This window comes from Lissotriton vulgaris, chromosome 10 (assembly GCF_964263255.1).
Source record: "Lissotriton vulgaris chromosome 10, aLisVul1.2, whole genome shotgun sequence".
NCBI lineage: Eukaryota > Metazoa > Chordata > Amphibia > Caudata > Salamandridae > Lissotriton > Lissotriton vulgaris.
Window position 1 is genome coordinate 126,464,183 of NC_141698.1, and position 19,894 is coordinate 126,484,076.

Sequence of the window (19,894 nt, forward strand, 5' to 3'; positions counted from 1 at the left end):
AAAAAGGTAGGGCCTGGACAAGCTGTGCACCGGCATCGCTAAGGAGTCAGACACCAGAGGGCAACCTGAAAACCAGGGAGAAACCACCAGCGGGGTCTTAGGCACGACCTCATCCACCTCTGTAGGGACCCAAGGCACTCCAGAGGGAGGTGATGACCCAAGAATAGAACAAGGAGATTGAGAATATTTTCTCACCTTGGTCAAAGACACCCAGGCCCCAGGATAGTGGGAAGACCCGGGCGGCCTGACAATTCGATTTCAACCAGAGACTGACTTACCACCGGACTTCGATGGAGGATGACGCCTGCGGGAACGGCTCCTAGAGCAGATGCTCGGTCAGTCTGTGGAGAGCATAGGGGACCGAGGATGATGAGAAGAATACGATGCCTGTGACATCTGCACCTCAAGGAGCTTTGTGCAACGTTTCCTGTGTGCTTTTGGTCAGAGCTGGAGTTGCACTCTTCGGAGTCATGGTGCTCATCCAGGCACAATATGCAAACCGAGTGTGGGTCTGTGGCGGACATTTGTTGTCCACAGGACTCTGAACACTTGAACCCAGAGGACATTCAAGAAGGTTTAAAAAAGCTGCACACTGCTCCGTCGACATGAAAACATAGAATAGGCAGGAAAATGGCCAGAGGAACTGAAGTGCGGATCTGCAGGAAAGAAAGAACTGACGTCAACGCGTTGAGGGTGGCTTGTATGGACTGGCCTTGACGTCACATTCGGGAGAAGACGTCGCTGCGGAGTCGCTCGACGACCTCTGCAGACATGCATAGGTACTGCTGGAAAAATCTCCAGATCCACACTGGCATCTTTGGAAGATTCTAAGATAAGGAATCTGTGGCTCGATGTCTCTATCAGATAGAGGGACCAGTTTATGCCCGCCATACGGAGTACCTTAAATCCAGGTTGCAGAGAGCTGTGAGAACTCGTATGGAGGATGCGTCGCAAAGCAGTGGATCCGATGGGCTGCTGGCTGCGATGTGAGGTCCTACATTGAGGATGTGTCGCACAGCGGCGATTCTGGGGAGCTGCTGGGCTGAGATGAGCGATCCTGCGTCGAGGAGGTGTTGGGCAGTGGCAGTTTTCTAGAGCAGCAGGGCCTTCCATCTTAGCCTTCCACAGGTCCAGAGGGGTACTGAAGAGCTGCTTCTGAGGATCCAATATTTGTACCTGGTGCAAGCTTTGAAGTAGGAGAAGGTTTTGGAGGTTTCCATCCACTCAGGTGTTTGGAATCTCCTGCTCCATGCCCTGGCCCCAGCTTGTCTAGAGGCCCAAAATACTAGTGTCAAACCCCTTGTGAGTGCGCTCAGGCAGATGCTTTGTGATGTGCAAGTGTGGTAGGTGACAGCTCCTCCCACTCATCAAGCTAGAAATGTTCCATCCTGCCAACACCTATTCCCCCTTTGTCTCAGTGTCTGAGAGAAATACGCAAAGACCAACTGCCAATGGCACCTAGTCATGTGATCCAGGATACAGGTAACACATTAATTAGGACAAATAAATGGCATCTTTCTAATGTGTAGCATTTTCAGAACTGTGACTTAAAATTCAACTTTACCATTAAAGAGGATTTAAAATTACAATTCTTTAAACACCAACATCGACATTCCTACCTCCTCCCAATTCAAAGTTATCACTGATTGAATGTAATAAGGTAACCCAATGTAATCCCATGGGAGAGGCAGGCCTTGCAGTAGTGAAAAATCAATGAAAAAGTTTTTCACTACCAGGACACGTAGAACTTAAAAGAAAATGCCCAGCTTTTAAAAGACATTGCTCCCTGCCCTATAGGCTGTTTAGGGCCTACTCTAGGGGTGACTTATATGTATTAATAGGACGGTTTGGTCCTGACAAAAGGTTTGTTTTGCCAGGTCGAAAGTAAAGTTTCCAATGAAAGTTTAAAACTGCACACACAAGCTGGAATGGCAGGCCTGAGACATGTTTAAAGAACTACTTAAGTGGGTGGCACAATCAGTGCTGCACGCCCACACGAACATTTAATTTACAGACCCTTGGTACATGTAGTACCACTTTACTAAGGACTTAAAAGTAAATTAAATGTGCCAATTGGGTGTAAGCCAATTTTATCATGTTGAAAGGAGAGAGCACAAGCACTTTAGCGCTGGTTAACAGTTGTAAAGTGCACAGAGTCCTAAAAGTCAACATGAATGTGTTCAGAAAACAGGAGTGTGAAGGCAACATGTTTGGGGGTGACCATCCAAGGAGGGCCATGCCCAATACTGACCAACAATATGTTCAGCTATAAAGGGGGTCAGTGCTCCTTTAAGTACACCCAATAAAACAACACAGACTAACACATTTAGGGTCATACCATAGGAAAACGTGTCACCTTTCACCAATTAGTGGGATCACTTATATAAATGATATCAGACAGAGTCTGATAAATCCAATAATATTCATATCTGAGGCCATTCCATCCCTCACTACATCACTTTTACTCCCCCCAACACCAGGCTGCTTATTTTTCAGAAATAAAGTTCAATGCCGTGCCTGACAGATGCTCACAGAAATGTACTTCTAGAAGCCCTGCCTGACTGCTGCACCTCGTTTGAAAATCTGCAGGTACTGCAAACTCTGCCAGGCAAGGTGTTCCGGTACTAAATGCAGAAAAATATTGCTGCAAGTCAGCGGATTTACCCTGCGCTCAGCACAACCTAATTACTTTAATAAAATGCCTTAAGAAAATCAACGATAGTTTAATTTCTGCACGAAATTTTCATCCCACTGGATTTTCAGAGGATCAATAAAAAAAAAAATCACCAACATATTCATTAGATTGAGCTGAAGGAGGTACACTTCAAGATGCTCTCTTAAAAACGCTGGCATCCTCCAGCTGAAGTGCTGTACTTACAGCAGACTTTCAGTGCCAGGAATCTAAAGGATAGATCCTTGCCCCCCAGCTCGGTGACATTTCCAGACTTTAACTATGTAAGATGGAGGGGAGAAATACAGAGTATTCGCAAGGGTTATTGGAATAGAAATAATGTGTTCCATGAAGAACATCCTCCCATCTGGGACATTAAAAACTCACCCCTGGAGGGAGGATAATAGACATGATTATAAAACGAAAGCAAGGCAGAGAGATAATCTTCTAAATCTTGCTAAATAATACACAGAATAAAGTATCTCCAAATGTAGATTATATAGACTGTATAAGCCTTAAAGAACCTCTCTGCCGTATGAAGCATAAGGCTCTAGGCGGGCACAACAGTCCAAGGTGACTTAAGGCACACTTACAATGTACAAGATGGGTGTACAATATTCTATGTAATACCAGGATTATTTATCGCTAATCTTCTTTTGAAGCGCTTAGCGGGTGCCTGCAGTTAAAATAAATGTTGCTGTGGTTAGAAAGGCAGTTTTTAGTGTTTTTTTGTAAGTGCAGCAAATCCGGGTGTTAATGAGAACATCGAACATTTGCCACCAGAGTAGATAGTGTGTTTTTTCACATTTCCTAATAAAAGATCATTACGAGGACAGTGCAGTGAGAGGCCTTTTCTTGGAGCCCTGTGTCTGAAGCTGGTGGTGGTGGTTATCACAGTGTCGAGGGGACACTAAAGTTAAAGCACAAGTAACCGAGTTACTCCTTGGGTCACTTGAGTCATGGGGGGGGCAGGAGCTAGACAATCATGCACCCTCTTCGCCTTTCCACTCCATATCCAAGGTGATCTGACACAGTGAGTCAGTCCGGCACTGGATGTTTGTGTTTACTCAGGGCTTTAAGTGGGCCGGGTCTCACCGGGTCCGAGCACCGGCAGTTTTTTAAAGGGGGTCTCGAAACGGGTCTCTATCGGGCTCTGTTTTGTGCGCTGGCACAGGCGGTCCGTTTTTTTGCTGTCACTGCAGTCCGGAAAAAAGTGCCAGGGTACAAAACAGAGGAGGATAGAGGCCCATTTCGAGACAGCAGGCACATCGATGTAGCCTGCTCACACTACTCACAAGTGGACGTCATGCCAGGTGAGCGTTGTAGGGGAAGGGAAATCCTTTAAAGAGTAATTATCTCTCTGGATTTCCCCCCTTCTTTTGAAACGCAAGAGCGGCAACATTGTCGTGGTGTCACCAGGGCTTTAAGTGTAGGCCTTTTCAATATTCTATACAAGCCATAGTTGCTGCTTATTTATCTTATGCAACTAACAACCATTGACAAAGCCAATAGTCCTGACTTGTTGTAGGTATGATGTTGTCAGGGCTCGAGTTGAGGGGTACACTCAGGTACACGGCGTCCCCCCTGCAAAGAAGTTGGGCCCCACAGAAATATGCTGAACTTGTCCCGGCGTAATTTTCAGATACCGGGACACATTCAGCAGCACCTGCACGAATAGTGCACAGAGGTTTAAAATGTACATTTAGCACTATTTTTTTCTTTTATAGAGCTACGTCGTGACGTCATGGGTCATTTGCATATTGTCTTACTTGCTCAGTCCCCCCTCTTCTTTTAATAGCACTTGTGCCCTGCTTGTTGTATCATATATCTGGATGCAATGACAGTAACAGCAAAATACAAGTCGGGCGGCACACTATGCTAAAAACAGATTTTTAACGTACTGTTTTTAAGCTACGCCCTTAATGACAATGACTACGCTCCATTGAGAGACCCCCCAGTTTTTTCATCCCACTTAAAGCCCTGTGTTTACTTGACCCCAACCTGCTTGTTGACTCTTTAACTCTGACTTTTTTGGTGTCCCCTGAAGTACTATCTTCCAATGCTGGTCTGCCAGACCTGATCTACTTTCCAGGCCCATGATTCTCCCCCACTACCTTCTATGCTCCATGGACTTGTTTATGTGTTATGCTATGCTCTAGTAAATGATGTAATTATGTAACTCTTTTGTTGTTTTTTTTTAACGTTAACACCATGTAAAGCGCTCTGATACCTCCGGGTCTAGCCAGCGCTATAAAAAAAACTCTTCAAATAAATAAAATAAATAAATGGACTGCAGTTGATAACGCACAAATGCCAATCCTGTCATTGTAAAGACAAACAGAAAAGTAAAAGAGGTACATTATTATTTTAACTCAAGTAAATACCAGAAGTATTAGCAACTTCTGGGGCCAATCTATGAACCTCAAAAAGATTTCTGAGGTTTTTGAACTAGGCGTTTTATTTCCAAATAACACTGAACATTGTGGACCATGGTGCCCTGTAAGGCACAGCTGAGGTGTTCTTGTACAGAACACAAGGGTCACACTGAAGGCCAGTTACAACTGGTCACATTCCTTCCAAGGTGGAGAAGGGGCACACTGCATGACTGGCAGTGCACATTGATCAAACTGCTGCTGCAAGGCCCCTCTTTTAACCCCTCCCCTGCTGATGACGGAACCGCTCCGTCATCAGCCGCGGTGGCGCTGTGCTGATGACGGAGCGGTTCCGTCATGGCCCGCCCGACGCGCCTGCACGGCGCGGATTCCGCGCCTGAGCTGGGCGTTCTATTGAGCGGGCGGGGCCATGACGGAACCGCTCCGTCATAAGCACAGCGCAACCGACGCTGGTGACGGAGCGGTTCCGTCACCAGCATGCGTTCGCCGTTCGGCCGCCCTTCCCCCTTAGCACTGCGGCGGAATAGCTGCCGCAGTGAAGGGGTTAATGTCCGCTATGGTTTCATTCGGAATGTTGGATTAAAGAGGGAGAACCTCAAGCGGTCAGCGTCTTATGGTCTGAACTGGAGGAATAATAAAGAGTCAGGCAGAAAAATACACACAACAGGGTGGCACAGCTTTTCAAAGACGAGTGCCCCTAAATGCAGCACTGGAGTTTCAGGTTGGGTGGCTTGAAATTAACGAAAAGGGAAGGACACTGTAGTGGGAAGTTCTGGTAAGCAATTTTTAAAAGCACATCGAGGGGGTGGTGGCGCAGTGTATTGGAAAAGTCGTTCCTTTTTACAACTGAAAATAAGGTTTGATGTGTAGATCCTTCTGCATGGGTGGCAAGTGGGACATAACCATGCATGTTATAGAGTAGCGATAACCATAACATGCAGATTAGAATCTACCTAAAAACAATAGGATGGGAAAACGAAAGGAAGTCGAAAGTAAAAGTGAAGAAAATTGCAGTATACAGTTTTATAAAATTCACATATTACATACTGACATTATTCTAACTACATGTCAAACCTTTGACTTTTTTCCACATATGTTTAGGGAGTTGTGCTGAAAACCCAGAACCAGGCTTGCATGACACACGACAAAACCAATGAAATATTTCATGAGGAGGGTGATGCTTCAGCAAAGGGTTTACTTTGTAAAGGTTTGCTAGTCAATGATATGAATTTGAAGGAACAGAATGCAAGAGAGTCTGCAATAGGACAGTCAAAAAAGTTATGTGTAGGGAGCTACCCTTTCTGTCAGGAAAAGGACTGGGTCAATAACTCTAAGAAAAAACAGGGTGCCTTTTCCTGATTGTTATGCCTTGTAGGTATGCCGCTCCAGTAGGAGCGGCATACCTACAAGGCATAACAATCAGGAAAAGGCACCCTGTTTTTTCTTAGTGCAATAGGACAGTTCCATTTTTTTTACAGGTTTGAGACATACATTGTTTTGTTGTGCATGCTATCATTGTGGAGAAGGGTGTAACCATTTGGTAATAGGATGCTGAACATCACACCAGAGGTAGGAGAGAACCAAGTCCTAGTGATTAAGAGCAGATCTAAGTCGCGTGAGGTAGAGAGCTCATCACTCTCTCATGCCTGCGCTGGGGTGGACCTCACATTTATTGGATGCATTTCAGATTAGCGTCTACGCATGGCGATTGATGCTGAAGCGCTGATCAGGGCTAAGGAGTTGGAAGAAAGTGATACGAGTGGAGTGTCTTGCTTCTGGTGGAATCTGACACTACGTAGAGTCAGCAGTAAACAGATAAAGGTGGCATCTCCCTAGTAAAGACCAAAGATATCGTAAGAGCCTTGCCTTGGTCTTCTTGAGGACCAGGAAGCGCTAAGGTATTGGGCACCCTTGAAGCATTGATAATAATGAGGAACTATGTGGACAGAGGTGTATTGCACTCTTGTGATGATTTATGAATTGATGATTTGCTTCGATGCTTCGTAAACAGGACTTGGATGAGGTGCTCGATGTAGGACTAAGCAACAGAATTCCATTCATTCCTCTGATAGGCTCAATTTTCATCACAGGAGGAGGAGGAGAGGGGATGAAACAGGGCTTCAATTCATTGACTTTAACTGGAAGTAGACTCTCTGTCAGTCTGTCAGAGAACTTGCGGGCATGAGTGCGTACATCGAGCCTGGAAGCCTCTTTGCGATACTGCAGTCCACCAGTGAAACTCTGAAATGTGCTTCAGTAGGAAGGGACATCTTGTGGCTCTGCATGATGGCAGATTTCCGCTTCTTTAGCTGCACTCCACCATCCAGGTCTTTCCAACGCTGATATGACTTGTATCTCCAGACTCTGAATTAAGTGTGGGCAAAAAACTACCCATACCAGTGCAATACAGCAACCATCAGCCCTGTCTATGGGGACCAGGGAAGGCCCGCCCTGGATGTGGACTACGGTAACACAAGTGTAGTGGGCAGGTTTTAAAAGATGCACTGGCTAGGACCGGTAGGGTCCAGTGTCTGTTCTGTACCGGCCTATGCATATCGAACCCTCACGTTATAGTTACCGGTGATACTAGATACGAAGAGTGCTGATGTCCATAGGTACAAATCGATTGCCACGACCATAGTCATCCAGGTTGGTAATCCAAGATCGCCATCATGCGCCACAACACATGTGAGAACCAGTTGTCACACACAGTACACAAGCAGCACGTTCCTGAGTCATTTTTTGCACTTAGTTGTTGATTTTTTGTGTTTGTGATAACTTGTATATCTTATTAGAAGGTGTACATAACCTGTGATGGCATTTAAATGTTGAGCTTTGGCTCCTGTTAGCCCAATCCTAGTTCTTTGCCAGGGGCACTCAGTTGCATTGGAAAACTCCTGCAAGTCCAAACCACACAAGGGTGACGAGTCTACAAAAACTCGTGCAGCAACACAGCGATCTCAACTCTGAACTTCAAAACAAATAATTAAATACTTCTAAATCAGAAAGAGTAAACTAAAAGGAAATATGGGACAAAAGAGAAGGTTCACAAGAAGCTCGGATCTGTACGACGACGAGTGGGGAATGCCTTTTAGTCCGTGGTGCATGAGGCTCAGACTGGAATTGTTGTATTGATTTCACCCTCTTATCCTAGACATTAACAGTAGATGCATTGCAGTGCGCATGTCGCGTACTGTATATTAATTCTTTTATGCTGGGTACTTTTCATAATTTAGTTTTACGGACAGTGCCAGGAAATCCATCTAACTTGTTTGACCCACCCTCCCTTTGCATTGGGCATGGCTGCTGTAGACTAGTGTCAATAGGTTTATTTTCATCTGTATATGTGCACCGGTCAGTTGTGCGGTCATTAATAGGATGACCAGGCGTCCCGGATGTGCCAGGACTGTCCCGGTTTCCCCCAGCTATTCCGGCAGATTTCAGGAAATTTAGCTCATGTCTGGGTTTTTAGAGAGGGTTGACTGAAAACGATGGGAGGTGCTTTTTTATATTTTACAAAACAGGGGTATAGTTAGCAGTTGTTTCAAGAAAGCAATTTAATTAACAGGCATGCTACTGGGTTTAAAAATGGCATTTTATGTATATTCTTACTTCCTGTTCTGCAATTCTCTGCTGAGAGAAGAGTTGTCATTCTGTGCGCTTGCTTTAAGTAAAATTGTAATCCTTCTTTTTTTGTGAAATGGCCCGGTTTTTGGCTTTTCAGTTCTAGTCACCCTAGTCGTTAGGCATGGTGCTTTTTCTTCTTCTCAAGCCACCATTTAGCACTCTAAAAAAGGTTACATCGACAGTAAAGAGGGTACAACTTGGAGTTGGTCTGCTGGAAGGGACCAGTAGAGAAAAGTGGGAAGGGAGCAGTACATAGAAATGGAACAGGCCTCGCATCAAGGCTGCCTGTGCAGGGGTGTTGATGAGCCATTTCCTCCAATAGCTTCACCGAAACAGCTTGTGGTCAACATGGCTGCCTAGGCTCCCACCAATAGGGACTATGAAGACGCCCAATGGAGCAATGCATTGTTTTGGGTTATGTGATTGGAGTGTAGAGTAGGGCAGCTGCAATGCAATAAAGTGATTATTACAGAGGCAATCCCCTGCTATTGTGCTCAGACAGACCTACCGTCATCCTTGGTTCTCTCCATGATTGGAGGGGAGCTGGGAACGCCGTCGCCGATCCTTGTGTAGGCCAGTACTTGGATCTCGTAGATCACATACTTCCGCAGGGTCGTCAGAAGGACTGAGAGGGTTTGGTTGCCGCGTACTACGTGGCTGTCAGTTTCCAGCTCCACCCCTTTCTCTTTGTACAGCACCTGCGCACAGACCACACAAGGGAACATTATGAACACAATGACGGATGCACAAAAAAGGCAAGACATATTTTTAAGCAGTTTGCACGAATTACAAATACCAAGCTCTTACCGCAGAGCAGACAAATACGACAATGACTACCAGGAGTTCTTTGTAGTATACACAGGTGTGGAACCTGCAGCCATTGACCACCAGGGCCCATATTACAGATGTGCCCCAGGGGCTCAAAGGGTGTTCATGCCTACTCTCTGCGCCCCAGGGGCACTCTGTTATTAAAGAAGGGGCAACAGATGCTTGTACTGCCCCTTCTGGTGCAATACGTGTGGCGCACGTATTGCGCCAGCACTATCTTAAGAGGGTGTTCCCTCATTTTCATGGGGGGTGGACTCATGCAAATGAGGGAATCTATTTAACCCCTTCCATGCGGCCGCGATTCTGCGCCTGTGCGGCAGAATCGCGAGTGGGCGGGTTTATGACGGCCCCCAGTCAGGAGGCGCACCTCCTGTTGGCAGCAACCTGGAGCGGTGGAGTGTGCGGGGGAGGTCCTAAACCCCCAGACATCCTCTTGCAGGCGGGTGCAGCCGCACAGTGAAATACGGAGCTGCTTTGAAGCTCCATATTTCACTAGAATGCGCAGCCCCCAGGGAAGCCAAATAGGCAAAACTTTTGCCTTCTCTGAGGCCAGAGTAGCAAAGGAAGTGCCAGGAGTAGCAGGGAGCAAGCCTCACAGCTTCCACAAAGGAAGTCCATGCTAATAGGGCGCACTTCTCCCGTTTGTACACATACGCTCTGGAACAAACAGTGAAAGTGCACCCTTTACGTAATAGGGCCCCAGGTAATCCAGGCAAAATTACGAACTACATTTTAATTAACTCACATTCTGGGACAGTACAACTAATCATTTTTTATACAGCACATCAAGATCAAAATGACAGGATAATCACAGGCACCAGGACACGTATTACAGCTTTCAGATCATATGGAAAAAATAAAACAAAGGCACATTTGCAGAGTTTATTAAAGAAAACATATTTTATTGTTTTGCTTCATAAAGTATTCCACTGCAAGATATATCGTCTAAGAAAAGCAACAGAGAAGGCATAGCATTTTAATGTTATCATCCTTACGCTTTCTCTGGAGCTCCCCAACTCTGACTCCTGGGCGTTGGATAGGGATGCGGTCACCTTCCAAAAAACAGGAAGATGTTTCTGGGATTATAAAGCTATGAAGGGCGTGGAACCCCTTCTTGAAAATACACTATCCAATTTAAGCAATTGGAAGGGGGTGGAACAGTCCTCTTTCGATGCTTTTATAAAGGAGATTATTTCTACCGTAAAAAAATTGAATTTAATTAGGAAAAAAAAACCCACACTCCCTAAAGCAGTTGGTTCCCTTAATAAGGAGATAAATAAACTGGTGAGGGAACAATACATATGTGGTGCAGTAGAAAGATCTCAGAAAATATCTCTCCTTAAAAGGAGGAGAAGCAGGATAAGGAAAAAAATGAAAAGAGAAAAAGAGGACCTGCTATGGATTGGATTGCGGGAAGCCGCAGTTCATGGGAACTCTAGACAATTCTGGACCCTTATTGGGGAGGGATGTGGTTCTAGAGTGCGTCCATCTCCAATCCCCATTTCCGAACAAACCTGGGTTAATTACATCTCAAGTCTGTATGCTATGAATGATCAGCATGGGAAACTAAGGGGTATTGAGGAAGATACTACCCCTATAACTGAATACCCCTCAGAATTATCTATAGAATTGGCTATGAGGGACATGCGCCCATCAGGCGCCATGGGTCCTGATGAACTCCTGATATCTGTCTTGAAACAAAATCCAGTATCCTGGAGTAAAATCCTTTTTCCTCTTTTTAGGACTTGCTATATAAAAAAATGTATTCCAGCATCCTGGAAGGGGAGTATTTTGGTTCCTATGTTCAAAAAGGGCGACAGAAACTTACCCATTAACTATCGACAAATAGCTCTCCTAGATGCTATTGGGAAAGTGTTCTGTAAATGTTTATTAACCCTAGTTAATGATTGGGTGGTGCAAAAACAAATTTTACCCTTAGAACAAGTAGGCTTTCGTAAGGGTCACGGAACGCTGGATAACCTCTCCGCCCTTCAGACAATTATTGATAAATATATAGGGGTACGTGGCGGAAGAGTTTATGTGGCCTTTATAGACTTCTCCACAGCATTTGACAAGCTTGATCGTCCACTGCTGTGGAGAAAGCTCTCTGCTATGGGATTGCCACCTTATCTACTAGATATGATTCAGTTGCTTCATACAGACACCTGGTGCCAGGTCCTGCAAGGAGGAGATAGGGGGCTCTCTAAGATTATCCCCTCATCTAATGGCCTTAAGCAAGGCTGTCTCCTTGCCCCATTACTTTTTTCGCTGTATATTGCAGACCTACCAGCTTCCCTCTCCTCCTGTGACGGTATTGCTCCAATCTTGGGTGGAAAACACATTTCATGTATGTTATATGCGGATGACATCATAATATTGGATCTTATGCCCAAAGGTCTTGCCAAACGCCTCCTTGCTCTACATCAGTATGCAGTTGCTCATTATTTAAAAATCAATGCATCCAAGAGCAAAATTATGTGCATCACAGGCCGGAAAAAACATAAATTTAGGAACTTTACCTGGTCTGTGGGAGAAGACAAATTGGAGGTAGTAAAGAGTTATACTTTCCTTGGAAAATTAATTTGTGATAATCTAAGTGCTAAACCCCACACCGATAACAGTGCCCGGAAGGCTTTAGCCCAAGGGAGAAGCTTAAGTGCACTGTACTCGGCATTGGGAAGAAGGCATTTTTCACTTTTATTGGAAGTCTTTAAGGCAAAAGTCCCTTCCACCCTTTTATATGGTTTAGAACTAATTGATATTAAGTACTGGGATTTTCTAAATAAGGTGGAGGGTAAATTGCTAAGAGGCATATCCACCGTTAGTTCTGCCTGCTCCGTGGCAGCCTGCAGACTTGAGTTTGGCTTGCGCAGCAGCTGGGTGCAGGGCCTGGCAGCTGTGGTACGTTGGGTCGCAAGCATAGCCAGAGGAGAAGAGGGGACTATGAGGTTCCTCTTAAAGTCTGAACTACTGGGAAGTCTAGGGGAACACTCGCTAATTGTTAAAAACTTTAGAAAAGCTGTATCCTTTTTGCAGCTGGAAGAGAGTACTCTCTTTTCTCTTCCTGCATCCCAGCTAAAGTCTGTCCTGAAAGAAGCTACTTGGGATCTTAGCTTTAGGCTAGACTTTACTTCAATTTTTGCTAAAAAGGGTGTCAATTTCCTTACTAATACATTCGCAAGAAAATCCATACAACCCTATGTTACTTGGAACCTACCTCATGGTATTCAGAGATTTTGGTTTTTATTGAGACAAGATTTGTTACCCCTGAATAATCTTTTGTTTAAATGGTATGGTGTATCTGCAATTTGCAATTTCTGTCATCAATCTATTCAAGATCGTACACATGTACTTTTCATATGCCCAGCGCTGCGTTCTTATCGCAGCAAATGGTTAAGACAAATATGTCTGCAAATGGGTATTGTAGATGTGAACTCTTTTTTGAATGCTTTACATAATCCCCCTAATGAGAGATTTTGCTCTCATATATATAACTTTTTTAAATGTTTTTTAGAAATGCTTTGAATACCGGCATGCCTATTAATGTGTCACTTTGTGTTCTAACAATGGCTATGATTTGTCTACTTTCATTTTCAATGATACTTTTGTGTTGTACTTTTTCTTATGTGGACCTCCAAGGAGTTCCAAAACATAATAAAGATTGAACTTGAACTTGAGCATAGCATTTTAACGATTTATATATTAACCAAATTAATAATGCTAATTAAATTAATCATACAGTCACTGGTGTATGTTTTTTTTGTAAAAGAACAATAATTGCATTCCTCTCTCAAACAATTGAATCTAAAGAGTAGTTCTATTTTAAACAAGGTTTGGGTGATATTCCAAATGAGATGTCGAGGGGAAAGAGCAGGCCATTCAAAAGCTTTTGTGGGGCCCTGACACAGACTACGAGGTTTCAATCCCAGCTTCCCAACATGACCAAACATTGTAAACCTGGACAACTACTTTTCTTCTCCATCCCTAATTTTCCATATTCATATCAACCGAGTGCACCTTAAATTAATGCAGTTCAGGATACACACTGTAAAAGAAACTTCCTCTCTGTGGTTTAATACATCACAAAGTTGCTCCACTATTACAACAGGAACCTTCTTAAATAAGACATAAACACAAATTCACTAGTAACTAATAGTCGTCAGGGCGGAAGGGACAGTTGTTCACGATCAGTTCATATATTCAGTGCAGGGATATTATAAATGTGCTAAAATGAAACAATCTAAAATGTGTTAAAGAATATAATTTTATAGCTTAAAAATGCACACCTCAGGCTCCCTGACAGTCAAGGATGCTCGCAGGGCAAGGGGTCAAGGGTCACTGCGAGCTTTTTTCTCAGTCTACGCTGTGCTGCTTTAGAAGACAGGAATCCTGTCACAGGATGGAGCACAGGCTGAGTCGCTGTGGGGAGTTTGGAGATACGTCACTACCAACGGCCTTAGGGTCCCGGGCATTGGGTACGTGCCGCCAGCCAATTAGCAGCAAGAACAGCTTGCCTGATTCTCACAGCATATACGCTGCATATTCCATATTGCATGCTAGCTTTACGGTGACCCTAACTGTCAAATATGTCGCTTCCACAACTTGCCACCGTGACCTGCCTTGACCATACAACAGGCCCCCTTCCATGAAACGAGGCCTAGGTAATGATGCCCCTGCTTGCACCTCCTTCTAATGGTCGTGGAATGTAAGAACTGAGTGGGCCTTTTGACAATAGCAAGATAAATATCAAGCACCTTTGTGGAATTATGTTTTAACATTCACACTTTTAGGAGTTACTGAGAGTTTACGGCATGGTATCGATCGCGTGGAAACATCTGCACTCATTCTTTTAGACTTAAGCGCTGCGTTCGATATCGTGTCTCGTTCCATCCTTCTCGTAACTCTTCAATCTCTGGGAGTTGAGGGCTCTGCTTTGGCTTGGATAGCCTCTTTTTTAAGTGGTCGTACTTTTCAAGTTTTTTCAACTAAAGCATCCTCTATAATTTGTTCATCGGCGTAAGGCGTTCCCCAGGGGTCTATCCTTAGTCCATTATTATTTAACATCTATGTTAGACCCCTGGCCACTATTGTGGAGGAAGCCGGTCTTACTTTATTTTCTTACGCCGATGATATGCAAATTATTTTCTCCCTTTCTAATACGGAAGGCAATGACATCTTGGCTTTGAAGCAGGGTTTGACCGAGTGTCTGAGTGGATGCAGAGAAATTTCCTCAAGCTTAATGGGGATAAGACCGAGGTTGTGATCCTGGGCAAGGGCAAAGATCTATGGGGTCCTCAACATTGGCCCGAGAATATGGGCCCTACCCCTCAACCCGTTGCTCAGGTTCGCAATCTCGGATTCCTCGTGGACGAAAAGCTTACAATGCGGCAACAGGCTGTTAGGGTGGCCTCCATCTGTTTTGCCACCTTATGATGGCTTCAAAAAATTCTGTGGATGCTCCCCACCTCCACACAGAGGACCGTGGTCCAGGCATTGGTAGTTTCCCGCCTGGACTACGGTAATTTCCTCTACCTTGGTGCTGATTTAACAACAGTGAATAAACTTCAGATTGTCCAGAATGCGGCCGCACGGCTTTTACGTAATGTCCCTCGAAGAACATCTGCCTTTCAAGCCCTTCGCGACCTGCATTGGCTGAGAATAATGAGCAGAATTAAATTTAAAGCTTTATGCCACATTTTTAAGATTAAACAGGGCTCAGCCCCAAAGTACCTACAGGGTCTTATTCAGGCTTATAAGCCTAGCCGCTGTTTGAAATCCTCGGGAAAAGGCAATTTCATTGTTCCTAGATTTAAGCTGGTGAAGATGGGCAGCTGCTCCTTTTATCATCTAGGTACTAAGTTTTGGAATGCCTTGCCCGTGACCCTGAAGTTGGAGACGGATCTTTTTCGCCTCCGCAGGGGATTAAAAACCTGGCTTTTCGAGCAGTGATCAGAGCAATTCTTTCGAGTAGTTTGTTTGGCAGTTCTTTTCTTTTTTAGTCTGTCCCTCGGCGCCGGGAAACCCACTGCGGGTAGCTGTGCGCCTTATAAGTTTAAATAAATAAATAATAAATAAATAAAATAAATAAATGAATAAATTCTACGGAGCACATAGCGTTTTGGAGCCACACTTTCCGCCCACTTAAAAGCTAGATCTCTGGTTGGAGGATGGTACTTTACATCCAAGCTACGAGAGGCCTAGTTATAGCTTCTTGGATCTCCATCAATCATGGAAATTGATTTTCTAATGAGGAATGTCACCAAATCAATTAATGGCAAATACATAGGTATGCAGTTCCTAAGGGGTGTGAAAGGGCAGGGGGGATAAGGTGTGAGGTGCTCCTGACCAACTCAATTAATGACATCTGCATTGAGCAGTTTAATGGGATAGAATGAAGAATCTTAAAAAGTCTATTTCTTCTGCCTCTGTCTCGACTTTCAAGAAAGAATTGAAAACCTTTCTGTTTGATAACGGCTAACTCCCTTACCCGCACTATTTTCGATTCGATCAGTGTTGCCTAGCTGTACAAATGTCTTTTGATTGATTGATTGATTGATTCTAAGCAAACTACATTAATGCCACAAAAAGTCAATGCCAACGTTGTCATTGTGCATGTGCTCTATAATAAACGTGGGTGTGTAAGCAGTACTGCTTATCCGGATCACAGAATACTACCCCTCATCTGCACAACATTGTAATGGTCTCTAGATATAGTTTATCATTGACTACACTGCTAGTATATTTGGGGGGGGGGGGGGGATATCCACTTGGATCGAATTAATTGGGAAGCCTCAACTAAAAAGACAGTGGTCATCCAGAAAACTATCCATGGAAAGTAAGATACAAGACAGAAAACAAAGTGGAACATGTTGAGATTCCTTAGTCCAAAGTTTTCTTCGAGGAGGATAACCAATGGTTTCACAAAAACATGACTCAAGACTTGTAGTTGTGTTGTTACATATATCTAGATTTTGTTGTATGTGCACAATCCAATGTTGCCTTTTTGATCACAGCCCTTCGTAACACGAACCTGAGACTAGAACGAATGCCGTGGCCAATATTATGTAAATGGTAGCCACTATAAAAGGGATGCAACGAGGAGGACCTTGAATGAACCGACCGGCAAGACAAAGGATTAACCGCATCGCTGCGGCGGCTTTTCCCGCTGTGTGCGGCTTTTTTCAAATTACCGCGTTACACGACGAGCTCAGCTCGTCATCAGCATACGAGCGCGGTAGCTGATGACGAGCTGAGCTCGTCATCAGCATCGAAGGGGTTAAGAGTATGGCACGGCGCTAAAGGGTACACTTTGCAAGTACCTCTATTGGTTTTGCTGGTAAGGTGACAAGCAGAATGGGCGACCTCACCTATCCAAAAAGCTTATATCCTGCCAGCAGCAACATTAAATCACATTGAGGGTTTGCATTATGGGTTTCCCCAAGACTAGATGGATGATTTATTTGTTGCGTTGCTTGAGAAGCTTTTAATCATTTGGGTTATTGGCATCCAGAAAGATTTACATCATGCATTCCTTTATAAGATGGATTTGATAAATGCTTGCATTAAACATCCATACCTAAGCGTCCATGTCATTATTTTTATTTCATGGGACAAACTATGTACTTTTGCTAGATGTAAGTGTTTGGGTGTCATATTTATTGAAGATTGTTATCTATGGGTAAAAATTGCACTACCCTGTACAAGAACACTGTTTTTTAAGCGATTCAATATTTAATGTTATGTTTTAACCCTTTAAGTGCTGCGAACGTCCAACGGTCATCGCGTGCACTACCTCGCTAGTGCTGCGCACGACCGTTGGACGTCCGAATCCCGTTAGCGCGATCGAACGTCCGCAATGGGGCGGAATGTTCGACGCGCTAAACGGGTTAATGAATTTGTAGGGAACAAAGTGCTAGGACAACTTGCAGACTGAGGAGGAAGAGCCAGTAAATTAAGTGATAATGGCATTGGAAAGACCACTTTGGTGGACCTATATTTTATAAACGTTTTGCCTTTTACTCTTTCAGCATATTTATATAACAATTTATCACCCAGAGAGATTAAGTGATTTGCATAGATTCACAGGATGTTGCGCTGGCGCCGCCGAGACTCGAACCGGGATCCCCAGCTCTCGAGTCAACAGCTCTGGCTGATGCACCACATCCTCTCCACTCCTGTGTCATCTGTCAGGGAGATCTTTCCTTCTCCCAGACGATGATTGATGAAAACAGCTCTTTATTCATGACATAGGCAAAACTGATGGGATTAACATTGCTTCTTTTAACTAATGCAATGTTATACAGGGCTGTGCTGACCATTTCCTTGGCTTAGTCCACGATTCATAACTCCTCAGTATGTATGTATGTGTGTATGTATGCATGTGTGTATGTGTGTATGTATGTATAGATGAATGAATAAATAAATACATGTCTATTGCTTTAGTTTACCTCAAGCTTGCAATAAAAATGTATTAGAATGGCCGCGTTTCCCTGCTTCAGCACTCTCGTTCATCACTTGTCGCGTGAGGCTTCTCACTTCATCTGCAAAGGCCCTGCCTTATTAATCAGTTTCATGTTGTACTAAACTACCTCAGCCAGAAGCAGCATGAACATCACTCCCACTAACTAGAATGGCAGAGACAGAGCTTCTCTTTTTACCTTGTATCCAAGAATGAGTCCATTTTGTTCTGGCTCCGGTATGGCGGCCCACGTCAGCAAGATCTGGGTGGAGCTTACCGCTTCTGCTGTAATATTCGGAGGTGGCGCAGACGGCACTGTAATTACAGAAGCAATGCAAGATCATGGGCATGGGGAAAGGCGAAGATATCTGTACAGATAGATAGCACAATACGATGTGAACCTTTTTAAAAAGAGCCATTATCTATATACATAAAAACGAAAGTATGTCTGTCTGTTTGTCCTTTATGCATTACTACACCATTCATCCATTCGGCATGAAACTTTGGCAAGTTGTTGAGTACATTCCCACAAAGGTTTCTGGCAAAAAAAAAAGTGTTAAATATCGGCCCCCGGCCCCCCATAATCTTTCCAATACTGAACGTTTACGATTTCCGGTGCGACTCGCTTTTGCAATGACCATCAACAAAGCACAAGGACAAAAACTGCAAGTGTGTGGACATGGACAACTGTATGTGACCAGCTCACGCGTCGGAAAACCTTCTGATTTATTCGTGTACGCACCAGACGGAAAAACAAAAAACACCGTGTATCCACAAGCACTCGAATAAATAAACAGAATTAAAACAACACTTTAAAATGTTTTCCATATTAAAATGAATACTTTTCAATAAAAATGACACAAAGTAAATTGAATGTTATCATAACAAGTTTCCTTAAATTTCCCTTCTTCTGAGATTGCAGCAACGCGCAACGGGTAAGCTAGTTGCAAATAAAAAATATACATGGCCATGCTATATATTTCAATGTACTGCTATCTATCAAAATCTAGAGAAACATAAATCTTCACTATATGGTTGGCACCAGGCCGAACCTCACTTGCTGTGTCCTACTAGGACCTAGTGGGGTCATTATCATAGGGAAGAGTTGTCAGTGGCTCAGTACAGCTCAGGATTGACGTGGATTGCCTGTTAGTTTGGTTGAATGAACATAAAACTTTAAAATAAAAAAGGGAAGCATCTCGAAGGGAAACAGATGAGGTAGAGCGAAATGGCAGGAAAGTGAAGTGAAGGCTGGGACTGTGGGCCAAGGGTCTGGGCGCATTTAGACTTGTGGTCCAGTGGGGGTTGCCCTGTTGGAAAACAAACTTGACATTATTTTGTTTTTGAAACCAACTCTTTGCCTTGCCTCCTTAGGCCTGTAAATCGTCCAGGAACACCCTCCATGCTTGCCTTGCCGCGCATACTCATTGGTGAAAAGGTGAGGGGTTCCGCATCCAGGTATCCCTGCTCATCAGTAGAGTCCGTCATGATGTGCCACAGCAACATCGTTCCACTCTGGAAGTGACGTACGGAATCATATAGTTGTTACAATCCTCACTCTTGTCTGTTGTTTTCTCTCCTGTCGTTGCCTTCCGAGGTGGAGCCTAATCACAGATTGGCTTGGGCCAGCATGCAAATCTCTAAAGTGGGACCTTTCTAGGTAGAACAAAGTCCAGTTCAAAGAATGGGGAGGATGGCAGCTCGACGAGGAATCTGTGGTTAGATAGAGTCTCTACAAGAAAAGGTGTTACAGAAGGTAAGTCTGATAGAGACTTCTAACAACAGATTCCTCCTCTTTTGACTAGACACCAAAGCAGTACCATTGTGGAGGCGGCTGAAATAAAAAACCCTGCAGGCCCGAGCGGGTAAAATGCACATCTCGACAGACTGTGGCTGTCCAGATAGTAATGCTTTGCA

The 19,894-nt window shown here is 44.1% G+C and overlaps 1 protein-coding gene across 1 annotated transcript in view; it reads right to left on the reverse strand.

The window, feature by feature from the left end:
• Window positions 1–19,894, reverse strand: part of SDK1 (sidekick cell adhesion molecule 1) — a 1,937,536-nt gene that overhangs the window by 280,863 nt on the left and 1,636,779 nt on the right. The window contains exons 26-27 of the mRNA XM_086940699.1: window positions 18,177–18,292; window positions 9,200–9,389 (exon numbers count right to left, since the gene is read on the reverse strand). Coding sequence (XP_086796825.1) covers window positions 9,200–9,389; window positions 18,177–18,292 — 306 coding nt within the window. The remainder of the gene's footprint in view (window positions 1–9,199; window positions 9,390–18,176; window positions 18,293–19,894) is intronic.